The sequence below is a fragment of the Carassius carassius genome, chromosome 16 (genome assembly GCF_963082965.1).
Source record: "Carassius carassius chromosome 16, fCarCar2.1, whole genome shotgun sequence".
In the NCBI taxonomy this organism is placed as follows: domain Eukaryota; kingdom Metazoa; phylum Chordata; class Actinopteri; order Cypriniformes; family Cyprinidae; genus Carassius; species Carassius carassius.
The window spans coordinates 5445254-5463456 of record NC_081770.1 but is presented as its reverse complement, the minus strand read 5'-3'; the positions used below and the strand labels follow the sequence as shown (position 1 = coordinate 5463456).

At 37.0% G+C, this 18203-nt stretch overlaps 1 protein-coding gene across 3 annotated transcripts in view; it reads right to left on the bottom strand.

Annotated features, from left to right (window-relative positions):
* Positions 1 to 18203, bottom strand: part of LOC132159513 (unconventional myosin-IXb-like) — a 42626-nt gene that overhangs the window by 5537 nt on the left and 18886 nt on the right. The window contains exons 3-27 of one of the 3 annotated variants that reach the window (XM_059569053.1): positions 14879 to 14973; positions 13218 to 13280; positions 12084 to 12183; positions 11901 to 12001; positions 11678 to 11807; positions 10491 to 10580; positions 10290 to 10406; positions 10070 to 10204; positions 9849 to 9970; positions 9607 to 9748; positions 8844 to 9039; positions 8538 to 8613; positions 7669 to 7761; positions 6826 to 6939; positions 5934 to 5973; positions 4555 to 4671; positions 3990 to 4070; positions 3763 to 3873; positions 3551 to 3670; positions 3310 to 3459; positions 3070 to 3227; positions 1923 to 2972; positions 1769 to 1832; positions 698 to 816; positions 44 to 150 (exon numbers count right to left, since the gene is read on the bottom strand). In XM_059569053.1, the coding sequence (XP_059425036.1) occupies positions 44 to 150; positions 698 to 816; positions 1769 to 1832; positions 1923 to 2972; positions 3070 to 3227; positions 3310 to 3459; positions 3551 to 3670; positions 3763 to 3873; positions 3990 to 4070; positions 4555 to 4671; positions 5934 to 5973; positions 6826 to 6939; positions 7669 to 7761; positions 8538 to 8613; positions 8844 to 9039; positions 9607 to 9748; positions 9849 to 9970; positions 10070 to 10204; positions 10290 to 10406; positions 10491 to 10580; positions 11678 to 11807; positions 11901 to 12001; positions 12084 to 12183; positions 13218 to 13280; positions 14879 to 14973 (3691 nt within the window). The remainder of the gene's footprint in view (positions 1 to 43; positions 151 to 697; positions 817 to 1768; positions 1833 to 1922; positions 2973 to 3069; positions 3228 to 3309; positions 3460 to 3550; positions 3671 to 3762; positions 3874 to 3989; positions 4071 to 4554; positions 4672 to 5933; positions 5974 to 6825; positions 6940 to 7668; positions 7762 to 8537; positions 8614 to 8843; positions 9040 to 9606; positions 9749 to 9848; positions 9971 to 10069; positions 10205 to 10289; positions 10407 to 10490; positions 10581 to 11677; positions 11808 to 11900; positions 12002 to 12083; positions 12184 to 13217; positions 13281 to 14878; positions 14974 to 18203) is intronic. The other 2 variants (XM_059569055.1, XM_059569054.1) reach the window with 2 other exon arrangements.

Genomic DNA, 18203 nt, shown 5'->3' with positions numbered 1-18203 from the left:
ATGATAATCAAAAATAATCACATGCTGTCTTTGCAGTATGTACCTTCTTTTTGATCCAAAACGGAAGCTAGGGTCAGGTCTCCATCTTCCGGGGTATGTGCTTCTTTATGTGGACGTTTCTTCAGGATCTTTCTGAAAAACCCTGTAGTCCTATTGTAAAAAAAATGCACCATTGTATAAAATTAGTTGTTGCAAGTTTTGTACTTTATTATTAATGTCCTAGCAAAACAGAAGCATAGCGTGCTGGGAGGTCCGATTAGACGAGGGATTTCACTATCAAAACACACTGAGATTGCACACCTTCACACAAACTATGGAATTTCAGGAATCTTCCTTCTCTCATAGCAGACTTTTTGCATCTATATATGGGAGTCTGTAACCTATGCCAGGAGTCAGACATAAAGAGTATGCACTGCTGACGTAAGCCAGGGGCCGTATTTTCCCATGAGTCCCAATGAGTCAGATTTCCTGTGTGACCACATTCTAGTACAGATAAGACTGTGCAATGGGGTTTAAAGTGTTGGATGAGCCAGTAAGCTCTTTCTTTTTAAGATAGACAGTCTTGCAGATAAGGCCTGAAACATACTCTGTGCAAATATATGAAAGTACGTTTAAAAAAATTACCTTCTTCACAATCTTTTTTTTTTTCTGGGGTAAGCAACAGTTAAATTGGTAACACCAGTAAGTTGGACTGTACCTCTCTGGGGTTGACGGCTGGACAGGTGATGTAACTTGCAGGCTGCGAGTGTCATGAACTTTTTCCTTTAATGTGCTGGCCTTCGATCTTTCAGGACCAACCTTAGTGCTGGACTGTATCTACACCAAAATGTATAAACACAGCAAATGTCTTAATTTTATGCAGTACTGTGTAAAGTAGCATAACCGTTTCTGCTGTTTAGATAGCAATGGCGCCTGTCAAGTTGACAAGGAGAAAAGTTCCTTCTTCCTGTGTAGATAACACTTTAAAGGAAGCTGAAGTGGGTCAATTCCTCCCTTTACTTGTTCCAAACGGAGTAATTAAAAAGTACAATGATTTTTTTTTACTTGTAAAAGAAAAAAAGAATGGTTGGAAAGACAGAAGAAATAAGCCATAGTCTGAAATTGTGTGCCACTGAATTTTGATATTACAGTTTGTCATCCCAGAAGTCCAGTTTTAAAGGCCACTGAGATTTCAAAATTCACAGTGAATGAAGTTTTAAGTTATAGTGTGATGGCATTACAATAACCAATTTTGCAAGTGTCTTTAAACTGTACATATAGGATAACACACAGACTAAAGGCCTTCACTCTGCTTTAGTATCATTTATTTTTACTTAGCACAAGTTAAAAATATCTGCAATCACTGCCAGGATTCCAAGCGATTAAACCACCAGCAGCCCCCACACCACAGATCTCAGGACAGCATCAAATTTTAGGCTGCAATACACCACCTCGAATGGACTCATGGGAGGCAAAGGAATAGTCCAGTACTCTGCATCCTCCATTTCAACACTTTTAATGGGCAAACATATACGTGCAAGTGCGAGCCTGCGTCGCCTGCGTCTTTGATGAGATTTGTCCTGAATTAGCCAGAGAAGCATGATCATGAAAACTCAAGCGACTTTTTAAATTATAATCCTAAAATTACCAAATGTAATGAGAACAGCAGATTGTCCGGTTGCATGGCTGCAGTGGAACTTAACCAGTCAAACAAACTTCAAGAGACATAAATCAATGTATTCCTTAATGTTAACCATTTGGTTAACTAGTTAAATCAAGTCAACGTTACCTGTGATGAATTGCCCAAACCTATTTTGGACACGTCGTCTAATGACATAGAGATCCCACGGTTCCTGGTTGGGAAAACCAGATAGAGGCTATTGTCAGAATCATACAAGGAGATGAAAAAAGATATACAAGAAGGAGAACACTAGAAACCAAACTGGAGAGTATTGACGTGCCTGTCCTCCAGACTGCGGGGTCCTGCTATGAGGTTTTCTGGTTGAGTGCTGCTTCTTGTTGGTTCTTTTTTCCTGTTGGCTTCTTCTTTGGCAAGAGCAGGTTGAGAGGAAATGGAAGGGTCAGTGTAGCCATTTCTTCCAGGCCCAGAAGTAGGCATATCTAAGGCTAAGGTGGAAGGTCGAACAGGGTCAGATGATACATCTTTGGCATCCCTCTTCATCTTGTCTACTTTCCAAGCCACAAAGGTATACTGATCTAACTCTTTGTTGTCGGACCGTTCCTTCAACTTGCCGTCTGCTTTTCCTGGACTCTCTGGAGTTTTGTCGTCTTTTCCAGCCGAAGCGGCTCGCTCACTTTCTCTCTGGTTGTGCTCTAGGCCACGTTGTCTCCTAAGCTCCCGTTTCTCTTGGCATCTAGATGCTGGAGTTTTGGAGATTGAAGGAGATTCGTTTTGGCTTTGTCCGGTTGGGATTTCAAGAGACGTGGGTTTAGCATGTGTACCTTCCTCTCTGGGATGTGCAGAAGACCCATTTTCATTTTGCTTCTGGTGTTCTTTAACCTCAGGGTGAGGACCCGCCTCAACTTGAGGAACCTTCTCGGAATGATTTTGGTCTTTTGAGACATCAACTTGGGCCCTGCCCTTACTTTCAATCTCAACATCCACAGGAGCCTTAGGGCGCTCCAGCACCAGTGTCTCCACATCGTCAGACTTCTTGCCTGGTGCCTTGCCTGGTTGTTCTAGAGGTGTCTTCTCCTGCTGCTCTGCAGCCTTCCTCTTAGCCTCTAAAGCAAGCCGAGCTGCTTCTTCTTCTAGCTCTTTCTGTCTTCTAGCTGCTTCTGCTTCCTCTCTGGCATGCCTGGCTGCCTCTTCTTCCTCTCTGATTCGTCTGGCTGCCTCCTCAGCCTCTTTAGCTCGCCTAGCAGCCTCTTCTGCCTCCTTGGCTCGTCGAGCTGCTTTCTCCTCCTCCTCTTTTCTTCTCCGAGCTTCCTCTTCCTCTCTTTTCCTCTTCTCTTCCTTTAGGGAGTAGTACCTATCAAGACCCAATCCAAAACTTAAGCCAACAATGTGCTTTATGAAAGTAAATACATTTGCTTTCGATTTCTTGTTAATGTGTGTGATGTCTATACCATTTGCGAGCCGAATGCCCTCTTGCAAGTGCCTGTATCTTTTTGACGGATGCTTGTGTTCTTCGATATTCTGCTCTCTGTTTGGAGCCTCGCCATGCTGACTGGATCAGAAGCGCCGCTTGGCAGAACTTGTGTTTGCGATAGCTGCGCCATGAGCGCTGCACACAAAGTCAATCAAATCCAATACCGGACACAAAACAGCAAGAGTACAGCCCAAACACAAAACCAATTTTGACATACCTGGATTAAGATGGCTGCCTCTCTCATTCTAATAAACTCCATCCTTTGTATTTTAGCTCTAAACCAGCACTGCAAGAAAATGATTTTGCGCATGACGTCCTTGTGGAGGATGTCCTGAAGCTTTTGCCTTTCCAGCTCTTTGAGATACACCTGTAGAAAAGCAATATTACAAGAGATAACAGCTAAAAAGACCAAACCTAGAAAAGTTGTCGATTAAACGGTTTCTAGGAAAAATGCTGACCTTGGTTTTCCCAATCTGGTAGGTAGTGTGGTCAAAGCCAAGCCTGTGCAATAGAGATGATATGTCCTCCAGGGACGTAGCGTTCTTTGGCAGCAACACACGAAACTGCTCAGTAAACTCCTATAATACAGAAAATGAGCTTTGTTTTTTTCTGACAACCAAATTACACACTTACATAAACTTTTAGGGTTAGCGGTTCATTAGGTCCTTACCTGAAAGGTGTATTTGGCTCCATAACCTGACCGTCTGATGCGCACTGTTTCCAACATGCCTGTGTACCGCAGCTGCTGCACAATGAGAGCTTCATCAAAGCACATTTCCTTCTGAACATCAGAAAGAAAAAACGAAATTAGATCTCATATCAAAGATTTTGCACAACAGAAACAGATTGATGAACTTAAAATCAAGATCAACTTGAACAATGACGTTTCATTTGCACCTTCTCAGCATTAGAGCGAAGGCATCTGATGAAGAATGGTTCTGCCTTCCCCAGCGTTTCCAGAAGCTTACTAAGAGATGTCTACACGATAGAGAAAATCATAATGTTGAGTGGAAGACAAGTACAAAACCACAAATGATGCCTTTGGGCCAATTGTACCACTGGCGTATAATATTCATAGCATTCCCTAATGCTTACATTTGAAATATTAGTGCTTAAAATAGAGTTTAAACTGTTCCAAAACCTAGTGAGATTTTTGTAATTCCTTTCAGGCTACTTGCAATAAAGGCAGATACACAAACAGCTCTTCTCATGCAGAGCACATGGCACAATAAGTTTGATTTTAGCATGTCGCCAAGCTAACAGCATGTAACTCTAAATGTTAAAATGCACTGTAAACAAATACTGGCTAAAATAATATTTTTATATTTAGACTGAACTATTGTACCAACTTTAAGCACTAATTTAAATATACTTGAAAAATTAATGATTATGATGGGACATTGCTTTTGTTTTTGCTAATGCTAATCTAATAAAGCTTTCTTTTTTTTCTTTTTTTTTTTACTTGAAACTGGGCACTGATGCTGGGAGGACGTTTCTTCTTGTGTAGATGAAGCAAAGACTTGGTGGTGCGGTCAAGGAGGCCCACTACAAATTTCAGCGAACGAGAGTCCAACAGGTTCTGCCCAAACACACAAAAAACAGAAATTCAATCTCTCACACAAAGAGACTTTATTTTGCCACATGAATACCATGGATACATGACGACATGGAAAATCTCATTCCAGCCTAAGCTACAGCGGTAGAGTCATCAAAACATTTACCCAGCACCGCACATGTAACGGAAAGTCATAAACAATCGTGGCTAAACTTTACACTATTTACCAGTGGTGATGGAAATGTACCAGCTGTGCTGCAAATGCTAACAACTTAAAGGTGCTGTAAGTGATTCTTTTGAATTGTTCAGATTAATACTTGGTTACATGTGTTTATGGTGGCAATCCTATATTTACAAACCAAGCTGAATTTTTGTACTGAAACCTTAAACAGCCTACAGTTTAACAGTTTCTAAGCAGTACACAATAATGGTTAATTACTATTAACTATCTTTGAGTTTTTATAAAGTTATAGAGTACAGATTAGGCTATGTTTTTTTAGTTTGCATGCCAACATTTTTGCAACGGCAGGGTTGATTTGGAACTTCTAGTCCAACAATCTCGACCATGCAGATGTTTAAGAGGGGTCTGCAGAGGACTTGCTCGAAAACAATGTCTCCAAAGAAGTGTGTTTATGGCTGTGAGGGAAAGATAACCTCGTTCAGCCCCCATAAAACCCATTGTTATGTGAAAAGTGGACACAGGTTTTTTTTTTTTGGTGCAGCAACGGAGTTTCGCAAATGTGTTTGCATGTTCCCGTCATTTTGGTTATGAAAGTTTTATAAACAAGCCCCAGTTTGACGATAGATTTGCACATCGTTTGATACTGAAAGATGGAGCAGTCCATGCAATAAAAGATCCCAGTCATGATTCAGAACCACAGCATTAAGTATAAAAGCATCAAATTTCTGTGTTTTGTTGGCAAATCAGTGCGCAAGTGCTCGTAACTCTTTAGCTCCGCCCACTGCATGCCTCCAGGAGATTGACTGATTTTGGAGAGAATCGTAAAGCTGTATCTTTCTTTTATAAATCTGATAAAACTAAAGACTGTTTGGATATGTGAAGGATGCATATCCTTATATAAGAAAACTACTCCATAGGTACTCAAGGTTAAAGTAAGATTGGGCGAAACTGTGTGTTATGCCCCCCTTAACATAAGCTGACACCACCAATACCAGTGGAAGTTACAAAACCAGCGGAAACCACTTGCAGCATCTTGAAAGTCAAACACTAAGACAGAATTCATTTAAATATGCATTTAGATCATTTCAGCAAACAAAATCATTACCTTAGGAATGAGTTGCTTTGTCTTGGGGTTCTTGTTTTTCCTGTAGGGAAGGAGGAAGAGGAGGTTGATGGTTTGTTGAGATAAGTGAAGTGATATTGCGTGTTAGTAGAGTGAGTCATGCGTGGCTTGCACGACGTAAGTGAACATATGCACTTAAGAAGCATTTTAAGAAAAAAACAAGATTTGTTTATGCAATGGTGTAGAAAAAGCCAGATCCACATTTGTTTAACATCCCTGTTGAAATCCAAGGATTCGCAGTGCTCTCTGGGGTTAAATCTAGCATGCATACACCATAACAGAGATCATAGTTTTGGAGGAGATAAGAACAGGGTGGGTGGGAGGAATGATGGACATTTTTATTGATACACAACTAATCTGCGGCATTCCTAATTTGGAGGACAAGTTAACGATTCAAGTGTGCTCGATGGCTGTGGTCAACATAAGCCACGTTTCTGAAGCTTTCTACAGCTCATAAAACATTACAGACTCAATGGGTGGGTCTAATATAAGTTCATGCAGCATGTTAGCATGTGGCTACCATTCCGAGCTCGAGCGCTAATGAAGATCACACTGCTTTTGGCTCATAAACTATGCATAAAATGCGTTCCTCTAACATACACCACTAGGGAGCCATCTAAAAATAATTGGCATACTTGTTAGATGGATGTTATAAGTGCAGGGTTAGGGCGGTTAAACAGTAAGTCACAAGGCGAGCCGACAAGTAACGGTGCATATTTGGGAAAGTTTGGGAGTAGGGAACAGTTCAGAACTAAGCTTAGCAAAGGGGCCTCAAGCAGTGGCTTCGATGCCAACCAATGATGTCAAGGCATGAAGGGTCAGCAAGGTGGACCCATCCATTCTGAGCCAGAGGGGAGTCAGCGGTCAAACTCACTGGAGGACGTGGCGCGGGAACCGCAGGCGACCCCAGGACTGCAGCAGCTTACGTGGATCTTCCCCATCCAACTGCAAGTCCTTAATGGAATTGATGATTTGGACATGCATGTCCCTGATTCAGCCCGGTGAAAAGGTAGGGGGAGGAGACAGAAGGAGTGAGGTGAGGTGAGTTGAACGGGGAAGGGAAAGTACAGGAACCCAACACCAATGTTGTTAACCGACTTTCGTGAAAGAATACACCCTCCACCACAAAAAAAGGAATCACGTACAATGAACAAATGCAGGCAAGTGTGTTAAATTCGAAAAGGCCCTTCATTTGGTGAACTATTCCTTCAAGCTTCAGTGGTGAATCCATGCTGTTTTGACCTGACGGGGTGTTAAAACGGGGGTAGGCACCCCCATCAGCAAAGATCTGGACTCATGCACTGGTTCACTTACCACTCAGATCAGAACAATAGGAGGTCAAACAGGTAGGATTGGCACTGGGGGCTGGGGATGCACTGCTAATAGTGCATCAAACCAACCAGGAAGTGAAATCACTTCCCTTACAAAGGACGCTTTATGGTTTCCTTCCCACTTGGGAGTACTTACAGGTAATAAACCTCAAAAGGACCCAACTGGGATTTATGAGTGTAGGTTGAGGATTTCTTTGAGCAAACCAGGTTAAATGCAAACTCTGGCTTGCCCTTTGATCACATAAATAGAGAATAGTGCTAGCTTCTGGATTCTGCGAACATCTGAATGTAGTATTTGAGTTTGCTCAGAATACCAGAAACCCAGCCTTCCCAAGCTGCCAAGCTCTCCCCATCTGACCTCAAATGTTCTGCTCAAGTCCACTTACTTCTTACTCTCATAACTAGCAAAGATGTCCTCAAAAGCCTCTAGAGGGCGCTCCTCTGAATGATCAAAGGAGAAATCAAGCATAGGAGCGTGGCTGTAGAAAATAAACACCACACACACAGTCACTCGAGGGCGAACGCCACCAGCAGGTGCTGATCTATGACCAGCTTTATTGACCGTACGGGTTAAACTTTAGTGAAACTGATCAGAGGTCAGTAACTGAGGGGAAACCCTTGACAAACACCAGAGGAAACGCAAAGGGACATTGCAGGAACAAGTACATTTATTAACTTGATAATTCCCACACAGTATCTCTCAGGAACATGTCCGGGGACATATTTCAGCGCAAAATGAAATGAAAAAAGTGAGAAATTACATTTTGCATAAAATTATACAGACCATAATACGTTGGCGTTATGATACTTTAGTGACAGCTAAGCACATCCCACCCAGTTTTTATCACTGAAATGTGAGAAAAATAATATGATTTTAATTGCATTTGTTTGTTGCATTTTTTTAGTGAATTTGTATACTTTTCAAGAAAAGCTTTGAAGCTCCGTTTCATTTTCTCCATGCAAATATATTTTCCTATTTACTTCTTTGGATTTTGAGAAGAAATATGACCTGGACATGCTTTCATCATAGATTTGCTAGTTCCATAAATGGGACTTAGCGCATGAGATTACTGTGAGAATGGGCCTGCAATGTGCCTTTGTGGAGCGAGCATGGTCACATGATCACCTGCCACACAAAGGCAACGAAAGGACAGGAAGAGATCAAGTTCCTCACAATACTTCCCCTCTCTCTCCCTCCCTCTCTCTTCAGTATCAATCTCTTTTCTAGCCACAGCAGCCCGAGTCCAAAACTTACCGGTACATCCTCTCAATGGGCAGGTTGGATCTCTGTAGCTCTCCTAGAGGAACTCTGGAGTTTGGTCTGACCACACCTGTACATCCAAAACACACAAACACAGACAGCGTTGACGGCATGATTTCAACATCTCGCAAACAATCTTACTCATTTATTTTCATAATCCCTTTTTAGCCTAATCATTCTGAAATCCTTGACTGTTTGCGTCACCGGGCTAGCTTTCTCACGTGCAGGATATAAATAACACCACCTTAGACCAAGTTTTGGGCTAATCTGGAGACTTGTGCATGATGCTGCATGGGTTACCCTCAGTCTTGGCTGCCCAGCGGCGTCCGGCCTCGTTGAAGGCGGCCAAAGCACGGATGGAGGCGCGCAGGATTCCCCACCGGAACATTGCCACCGGGTCCATCCCGATCAGCTGCCGGACGTAAGCTCGGTCGCTGCTCCGCAAGAGAGCCACGATATCCGGACGCATGTGATCCGTGTTCTTCTCACGGAAATCCTGTTGATATACAAAGAGTCATTGTACAAAAGTTTGTTTTAAATGCATTTAATAGAAATGTGTCATTTTTAATTTTTTAACCAACCTTTAATAATTTTTACTTATGCGTCATTAAAGGAATGTTGTAAACATCAATAACACAAATAAATTAAATAAATATTAATGCATAAAATCGTAACATATATAATGTATTAGTTTTTATTATAAGTTTAAGATGCTAATTTTACTGTGTCAATAACAAAATTATTTGGCCTGACCTAACTAGCTAGCAAGCTAGCTAGCTAGCTAACTAGCTAACATATAAATAAGTAATTTTTTATGACCTTAGCAATCAATACTTTATGTGCCATTACAATCACTTTGTAAAGGTCAGCCTAAAGGTATTTGTATAATTTAGCATGGCCAAATAAAATAAAAATTCTAATAAATATTAAAATAATGATTATTCTAAAAAAAAAAAAAAAAAAAAACGAAATGCGTCACATTTTATTAAAATAAAAGCACAAATCTTATTTATAATAAAAATAAAAATAAAGATTTCTCATTCTTTTCCTCAGTTGCTATTACCTTAATCTGGTATTTGACCTTCCCAGCAAAATGGAGGATAACGAAGGCTGGCTCCAACACTGGAGTCGCCACAAAGTAATTGTTCTGTTGGTGCTGCTGTTTGAACTTGGCCAGCAAGGTTTTATCAGTGGCGTGAGGAAAGCTACAAGGAAACAAATGATGTACAAGCACAAAACATTGGTGGTAATCTTTAAAAAAAACAATAAAAAGTTCAGAGAGTCAGATGAGCGGTCTGCTCTTACTTGCTCTCCTCATCGAGTAAGTAGAGGAGTCCAGTGGGCTTCTTGCTGATGAGGTGAATACAGCCGAAGTTATCGGTGTAGTCGATGTTGTGCCAGGTGATGCCCTCGGCCTGATACTCCTCCTGCAGGTGGACCAATCACACATTGTGATCAAATCGCCACTAACAACAAGTTCATAGAGCCTTCTGGATGTTTCACCCCTTGCAAACCAGTCCACTAACCTGTTCAAGTTTAAAGATGTGCTGGTTGAAGTAATACTGGAGCTGCTCGTTGGCGTAGTTGATGCAGAACTGCTCAAAGCTGTTGGTCTTGAAGTCTTCGAAGCCAAAGATATCAAGCACACCGATAGATAAACACTGAAATGATGGAGAAACCACATGATTATGGGACCTTGAACATCTTTAACACAGATTCTGATCGTTGTGGTTTCATCTATTGTACCGAAACGGACTCCTCCATGTCTCTCTTGTTAAGCAGCGCGTGATTGATGCGCAGGACGATCCAGTCGAACAGGGCGCTGTACAGAGACTTGGCCATGGAGTCTCGAGCGGTGATCGCCTGCACAAACGACACTCGTTCAGCTACAAAACACCTGGACGCTCGGCTAAAAGCGGCATATGAAAACGGACGACTCTAACGCACCTCGCTGTGGCTGTAGGGCAGAATCAGCTTGTCGTTTACGGTCACCGTTTTCCTCTTCGTAAGAGCCTCCACCAACAGCTGCTCCTTAACCTGGACAACAAACAGCACAATATGACACTCGAAATATCCAACAAACTACAGCAGGAAAACCATGCGCAAAATTAAGATATCATGTGATCAACTCGAGACAAAAATGAAGGAAAATCAGTTTTTGCCAATTCAGTAGGTCAACACAATACCTATTCAAAATATTCCAAAATATTTGTATTTTATTTTACTTAATTTTTTCTATTGTACAGTTTGAATAACAACATTTTAATAAATACATAAATATATATATCAGTAAATAAAATGAAAGAATAGTAAAAACAACAACAATAACAATATAAAAAACTGTATATAAAATAATGATCATATTTATTATTCTTAAAGATTATTAATATTTTATATATTTATTTTACTATTTAAATTATTACATTCAAACAAATCAAAACACATTTCTGTTGCAATAATAGTATTGTACTGCAAAATACAAAATAAGATTTAATAATAATAAAAATAACAACAATAAAAACATTAACATTACAAATAAAACATAGATAAAATATAGGAAAAGAAAAATCATTAAAATAATTACTAAAATTATTACAAATATATATTTTTTAATAAATATATTATATTTCTATTTTATTTACATTATAAAATATAACCAATAATGAAAAAATACTATTGAAGTAATATAATTTTAACAACAACAACAATAATAAATAAATACAGATATTCAGCTTTTATTTTTCTCAGATTTCATCATTACAAATTTCGGGATTTATCCAACCATTAAACATGTATTTTAACATTTTCACACGTTAGTTTAAAATAAAGTAGCTGAGGTTTTTTTTTTAGGCGACCTTTATTTTAGAATGTATCCCTTTATTGTCATATTGCAGCCCCAATAGCGCTGTATGACAGATCTATCGCTTATATTTAGTTTTTCCTTTATTTATCATTAGTATTCATAAAAATACACACTATATTATGAAACATCTGATATTCCCCAATTCTGAAATATATGCGAGTAAATCTATTTGGTAGTTTAAACACTTTCATTTCGACTGTGTTAGTTGATGAAATCTGTATAAATGTGTCAAAATCCCACCCCTGGTGGTAAGTTGTGGAAATGCATGTACCTTTAGCAGGTCCGAGAGAGTGGAAAGCACCTCCGGCGGGCCCACTTCCAGACCCTCCTCTCGGCCGGACGACTTCTGACTGTACGTCACGTTACCCAGATACAAGATGGCCGACAGAACGGAGAATATCCTACGAGGAACGCAACGAACAACATAACGTCTCAGATACTTCATTTCCTTCTCCTTGCAGTCAGAAGACATTTGTGGTAAGGGTTTGACTCACTGTCTCTTGGTGGCCGGCAGGAAGCCCACCATCTCCATCGCCTGCTGCAGTCGCTCGAAGTCGTGCTGAAGATCGTCCGCATCTTCTATCGTAAAGTTTTGCTGCAAACAAAAACAGAAAACTGTTGCAATATCAACGGCATATATATATATATATAAATAATGTGTATATGAGCGCGTTTACCTGTTTGAGGTAGAAGTATTCTTCTGGCTGCAGGAGTCTGAATTCGCGTCGCTCGTCCTCTGACGAACCCACCAGAAGATAATAAAACACATGATAGTTCCTGAGCGAGGAGTAAAAAACAGACTGATTGAGCTTGAAAAGGTCTTTTTCGACATGATTTAAAGTAAACAACAGTCGAGCTACTGCTTTGAGAAACTTGTTAGACTTTAGGTTTAGGCTTGGGTAGACTTCAAGTTGTTAATATAAGGCAGGTAATTTCACTTGATTTTGGACCGATTTAATTTGATTAACTATTCGAACGAATCAATTAATTCATAAATCATAGCTCTATTTATTTATGCTTTTTAAAATTAAAATAGCCCCACAACCACCCAAAACAAATTCTACACACACACACACACACACACACACACACACACACACGTGTTTGTATAGGCCACTTTTGGATCAATTCATTAACATAATCCATCTGACTGATTTAGTTGATTCATTAATGATGGTACTCTTTAATTTTGTTTTGTTTTTATTCCAACCCAAAAATATAATTTCATTAATTCATTCAAACGTATTTATATATATTCTCATTTTTAATGCCGTTATCTGGTTTCTGTACCGAATCATTTGCATGAACCATCTGAATGAATCAGTTCGTTCATAAGTGATGGTCCTATTCGATCTCTGCTCATTGAAATTAAAATATTCAGTCTAATACAGTCTTTTTTTAATGCATTTAAAACTACGTAGATACTAAATTTATTTAGTTGCACGTTAAATTTGAAGAAGATCAGATCTTGTTTTTGAACCGATTAATTTACAAGACTCAGTTCACTCATAACTATGCGTTGTTTCCCCGATCTGAGTCATTTGAATGAATCGGTTCACTAGAGTACATCCCGGAAGCACATGCTGCTTATCTAATGAACCAAAGCTATTTTACAGTGCGTTTCACACTATTGAGTCTCTATTTTTAGGCGGTGTTTTTCAGGTTTTGCAGGCTGCTGGTGATCTGATCCGAGCTGATAATGATGAGGTTAACGTTGCAGACATGTCTGTGAGAGCGATGGCCCGACAGATACGCTGGGAAACATCTAACCAGCCAGGCTTTCATCGCGAAGCAGCGACGTTTAGCCGTACCTCTCGTTCTTCTCTCTCGACACCAGACGGGACTTCTCCAGCAGATACTTCTCAACCACAGCCCTGAAACACAACGACAAACACCACAAACCTCAGTCTGCGCACACATGTCCTGAACAAAACCCTCTTTCCCATCATTCACTCTCTGGACAGGCACTTAAGAAAAAAAACTACAACAAAACAAATCAAGCAGATCTGGGATGGATCACAATATCACAAACTTTCTGATCCGTTTACATACTTTGTAATATAAACAATATTTCATTTTCACGAAACATGCATTTCTACACTACATTTTATTCATGTATTTACATATTAAAAGTGTGCATGCATTTATTAACATCTACATGTATTTATTAAATTATTGCATTAATGCTGATTTAAAATATGAATCTCCACTTTGTTTATCTGTATTTGTTTGTTGTTGATGTATTTCTATTCTAGAGTTGTGTGTGTGTTATTAGGAGTCCTTGTTGACTTGATGAGCCTCGTTCAGTGATTTAAGCTGAACTCTCTCGGGCCGGGGGACAATAGACAGACTGAGAGCGTCCCGCCGCTTTATTGACTCTCGGCTCCATCACACACACTCATGACCTTTGTTCACAAGCACAAAGCATTGTGGGTAAATGACACACCAATGTTTGGTCGGGAAATGTCCAGGTTACATTACGGTGCAAACAGATGTTTAGGAATTTGGTATTTCTTGAAAGAAAATGAAGCACATCATTGACACATCATTTATGTTTATTTCAAATAAAATATTCACTGTAATGCAGTTTTTTATATTCCAGTTATCTATTCATTTGATTTTATTTTCATATAAAATTTATGGGTATTTTTTACTTTATGTATTTATTAAATGTATTTATTCAGACATTACATTTATTTACATATTAAACATTTATTTATTCATGCAATTTACTTGAATATAACATTTATGACTGGCATTGGTCATTTATCACGCAAAAATAATTTTTTTTTATTTAAAAAATTGATTTTTTACAGAAGTAATTATTTTTGCCGACTTAAATCAAGAGGTTTTTTTTCTTAATTTATTCATTTATATATTATATTATATTAATCATTTATCACTATTTATATATTAAATGTATCCGTTAATCATTCATTCATTACATTATTAAAATAACTTATTTATTATTTAAATTGATTCATTTAGATATGAATGAATCAATTATATATATATATTTATTTTTTTTATTTACTTAGCTAGTTATTAAATTTACCTATTTACTTACCAACATTAAAAACAAAACATTTTAATTGCTATTCAATCGTTCAATGATTTATTGCTTCATTATCTGAAAATGTTTAAATGAAAATCACAGGCTTTTTCTTTTTCCTGCACAACCTTTCAGTTCAGTTAGATTTTTTCAGGGCCAAACTGGTCTGGGAATCATTTCGCTCGAAGCTCAAGTAAACATCAAACCTCTCATGCGGATGGAAAGAAGCCAAAAAGGACGACTACAAGCAGATGAGAACAGAAACTGGCCAGATGGTGGTTCAGATGACATGAACGAACAATAAACCACGGAATCGATCTCAGATTAGAGCCAGCAGCTCTTCTGAGGAGGAAGAGGAAGTGACATCAGAGGGCAGGGTGTGTGTGTGTGTGTGTGTGTGTGTGTGATAAAGACTCTCACCCGCGCACCACGCCGCTCTCCAGGTAATTGACCTGGATGAACTTCCCAAATCGGCTGGAGTTGTTGTTGTGGGCCGTCTTTGCATTTCCAAACGCCTGCGAGAGACAGAAGGAGAAAACCAGGATGTGTGACTCCATAAAATCAGATTTTGTAAAAAGACAAGTGGTTTTGTTTTTTTACAGCAAGATATGCATATGTGAACAAAATATCCAGACAAATAATCCTTAAAAAACTAAAATGTATTTATTGGTTTAAAAGTGTGCCCTTAATCCAAAACATAACATTTTGATTATTAATAATTAAAACATTATTCATAATATCATTATAATATTACCTAGATGCATAAGAATAATAAATTGATATTGTATTATTATTATCATCATTTGATTAACATCACCAATTATTAATAATAATATTGTAATTAACATGGCATAATAATAATAATAACAATAATTATTTTAATGGTCTTCATAAGCAGCGTAATAATTCATTATTACAATCTATTATTAACAATGCATGAAATTGATAATAATTATATTATTATATGAATCATTATTATTATTATTTACAAGTTACACAACAACGATAATAATTTTTATTTTAATAATCTTTTATTACAATATATTTAATATGAATAATAAATTGAAAAATAATAACATAGAAACAAAAATATAACCATAGCTAAACAATATTAAACTATTTAATTCAAAACATACATGTAACGTTATTATTAATTAATAATTTATTAATGTAAATAATAATTATCCTTATTACTATTAGTAACAAGAAAAGAAAAATTACAGTATTTAATAAAATATTTAATTTAACTTTCTGTAAAGATCTATATAAATATATATCTTATTACTAATTTATCATAAAAAAAAGAATACAAATATAATAAAAACAGCAGTAACAGATACTAACAATAATAAACTGATTTTATTTTATTTTGATTAAAAAATTATTATGATTATTATAATCATTGTTTCGACAACAATAATAACTCCTAATTTTATACAATTTAAAAAATGAAATACGATAATTAAATTCAAAATGCAACTAATAACTATATTACTAATTATTAAGACACTCATTTTATATTACTTTTGTCATTTTCAATTATTATTATTTTTATTTCATTTATTTAATGTTTTTAATTAGTGGATAAATACACGTATAAATAAAACACAAAATGCATATATTAATATAAATCTTTTACAGAGAGACTGCAGAGAGGAACGGGTGTATCATAAATCAGATTAAATCACACTCATGTGGTTTCAGACGGTCAATAAAACAAACTCTGCTCTGTATTTGTGTCAATCTGCCTGAACGCGTGGGACGACGCTTCTACACAGCAGTTTGAGGTTATCACACGCAAGACCACGAAACCATCTCCTCCTCCACAGTTCACACCTCCATCCAGTGTGGGGCGTCCCGTCAGCCTCCGGCCCGGCCCACAATGCACTGCAGTGTTCGAAGCCCCGCTGCGCGGGAAAGAAGCTCTCCATGCTAAAGAGGATGCTTTGTGCTAAACAGCGGTGGGAAGGGCGCTAACCTAGTTCAGATCCCCCGCGCTCGACCTTTGACCCGCTGCCGAAGCAGACGGCTGAATATTGGGCAAAGCTTGAGGGGATACTGTAACCAATCAGGACTGCTGAACAGTTCACCCCAAAACAACGATTCGGACACTGATGACTTCATGACGTTACAGAAAATATGAAAGAATAAATAAACTAATACACAAACAAATGACACTGTCGTCATTTATTTTTGTTCCCAACAAGTAAGTAAAAATAACAATACATAAATAAAATAAATAACAAAATAAAAATAACAAAATCTTAAATTTTAAATTATCATAAATGGAATTTTATTAAAAAAAAATCATAATAAAGCTTCTTTATTATTAAAATATTATTATTATTATCCTTTATAATAATATTTAATAAAAATAGTTATAATACTAATAAATATAATTATTATTATTACAACATCTGTTGTTATTTTAAAACAGTTACAATTATTGAAAAGATTAAGTAAATGTAAATAAAACCATAAACACACAGAAACAAAAGCACAATGATATGAAAAAAGTGAATAATGGCTAAATTAAAATAAATAAAAAAAATAGTAAAAATATATAACAGTAAATAAAATAAATAAATTAATAATTAAATAAGTAATGATTAAATAAATAAAAAATATGTAATGATGAAATAAAAAACAAACAAAATTCAAAAATCATTAAACAAAAAATAAATTAATGATTAAATAATAGGTAAATAATGAATCAATTAAAGTAAAAAAGAAATAAAAAATTAAGTTCATAAATAACTTGTAAATAAAAAAATAACAAATAAATGGTAAAAAAAGAAAATATGCAAGCAAGTAAAAATAAATAGATGTAACATTTAAAAGCAATAACAATAACATTTTTGGAACAAAAATAAGCTTAACATAAAAAACAGATTTTTTATTTTATAATTTTTTCCCCAAAGGCAAACAAAATGAAGCATTTCACTCAAATCTACCTTTTTATCTCGACTTTAAAACAGATTCTGGGACTGAACTCGTGGAAACACACATTCAGTCAAATTCATGGGAAAGATAAAAAGCGAGAAGCGAAAGATCTGTTTCTTTAGTCGGTCAGAAACGCTTTGACACGAGCGTCCGTCGATCACTAGACAGACAGCGCAGCACAACTTCACTCAGACTCCAACACGTCGTCGTCTTCTTCTTCATCTTCAGACTCCGGCTGACTGACGGATCGGTCGCGAGGCTACGAGGAAACTCCACGACCGCGGAGGACGCTTTCTGTCAGAGTGACGCAAACGCTGAAGCCTCTTCTGCAGAGCTGCCAGAGGAAATCATCTGCAGACCTGTCTGGACTAGTTCTTATTATTTGCTGTTATCTGGAAGTCAGCTTTCCACAGATTTCCACGACAAACCACGAGGTTCTGCTTCCGTAAAGAAACTAGAGCTCTGATAATAATTAGATAACATTACATTAACATTTATCAAATTAACGGCGTCAGAACTCCTCCAGTTTGTGCTCTGAGAAATACTAGCTCAAAGGAGGGACTAAATAATGACATAAATATTCATATAATTTGTTTGTTTTTTTATATTTTATTTTCTTAAACATTTTATAGTTGATCACTTATATTATCATATAAATAATATTTTTATTATAAAAAATATTTACATATTTAAATATTATTTTAATATAGTATATATTACTTATTTACAGAAAGTATTTTATATTTACATACATTTAATAAATATCAATATACTAATTTCTAATTATTAATTCCTAAATTAC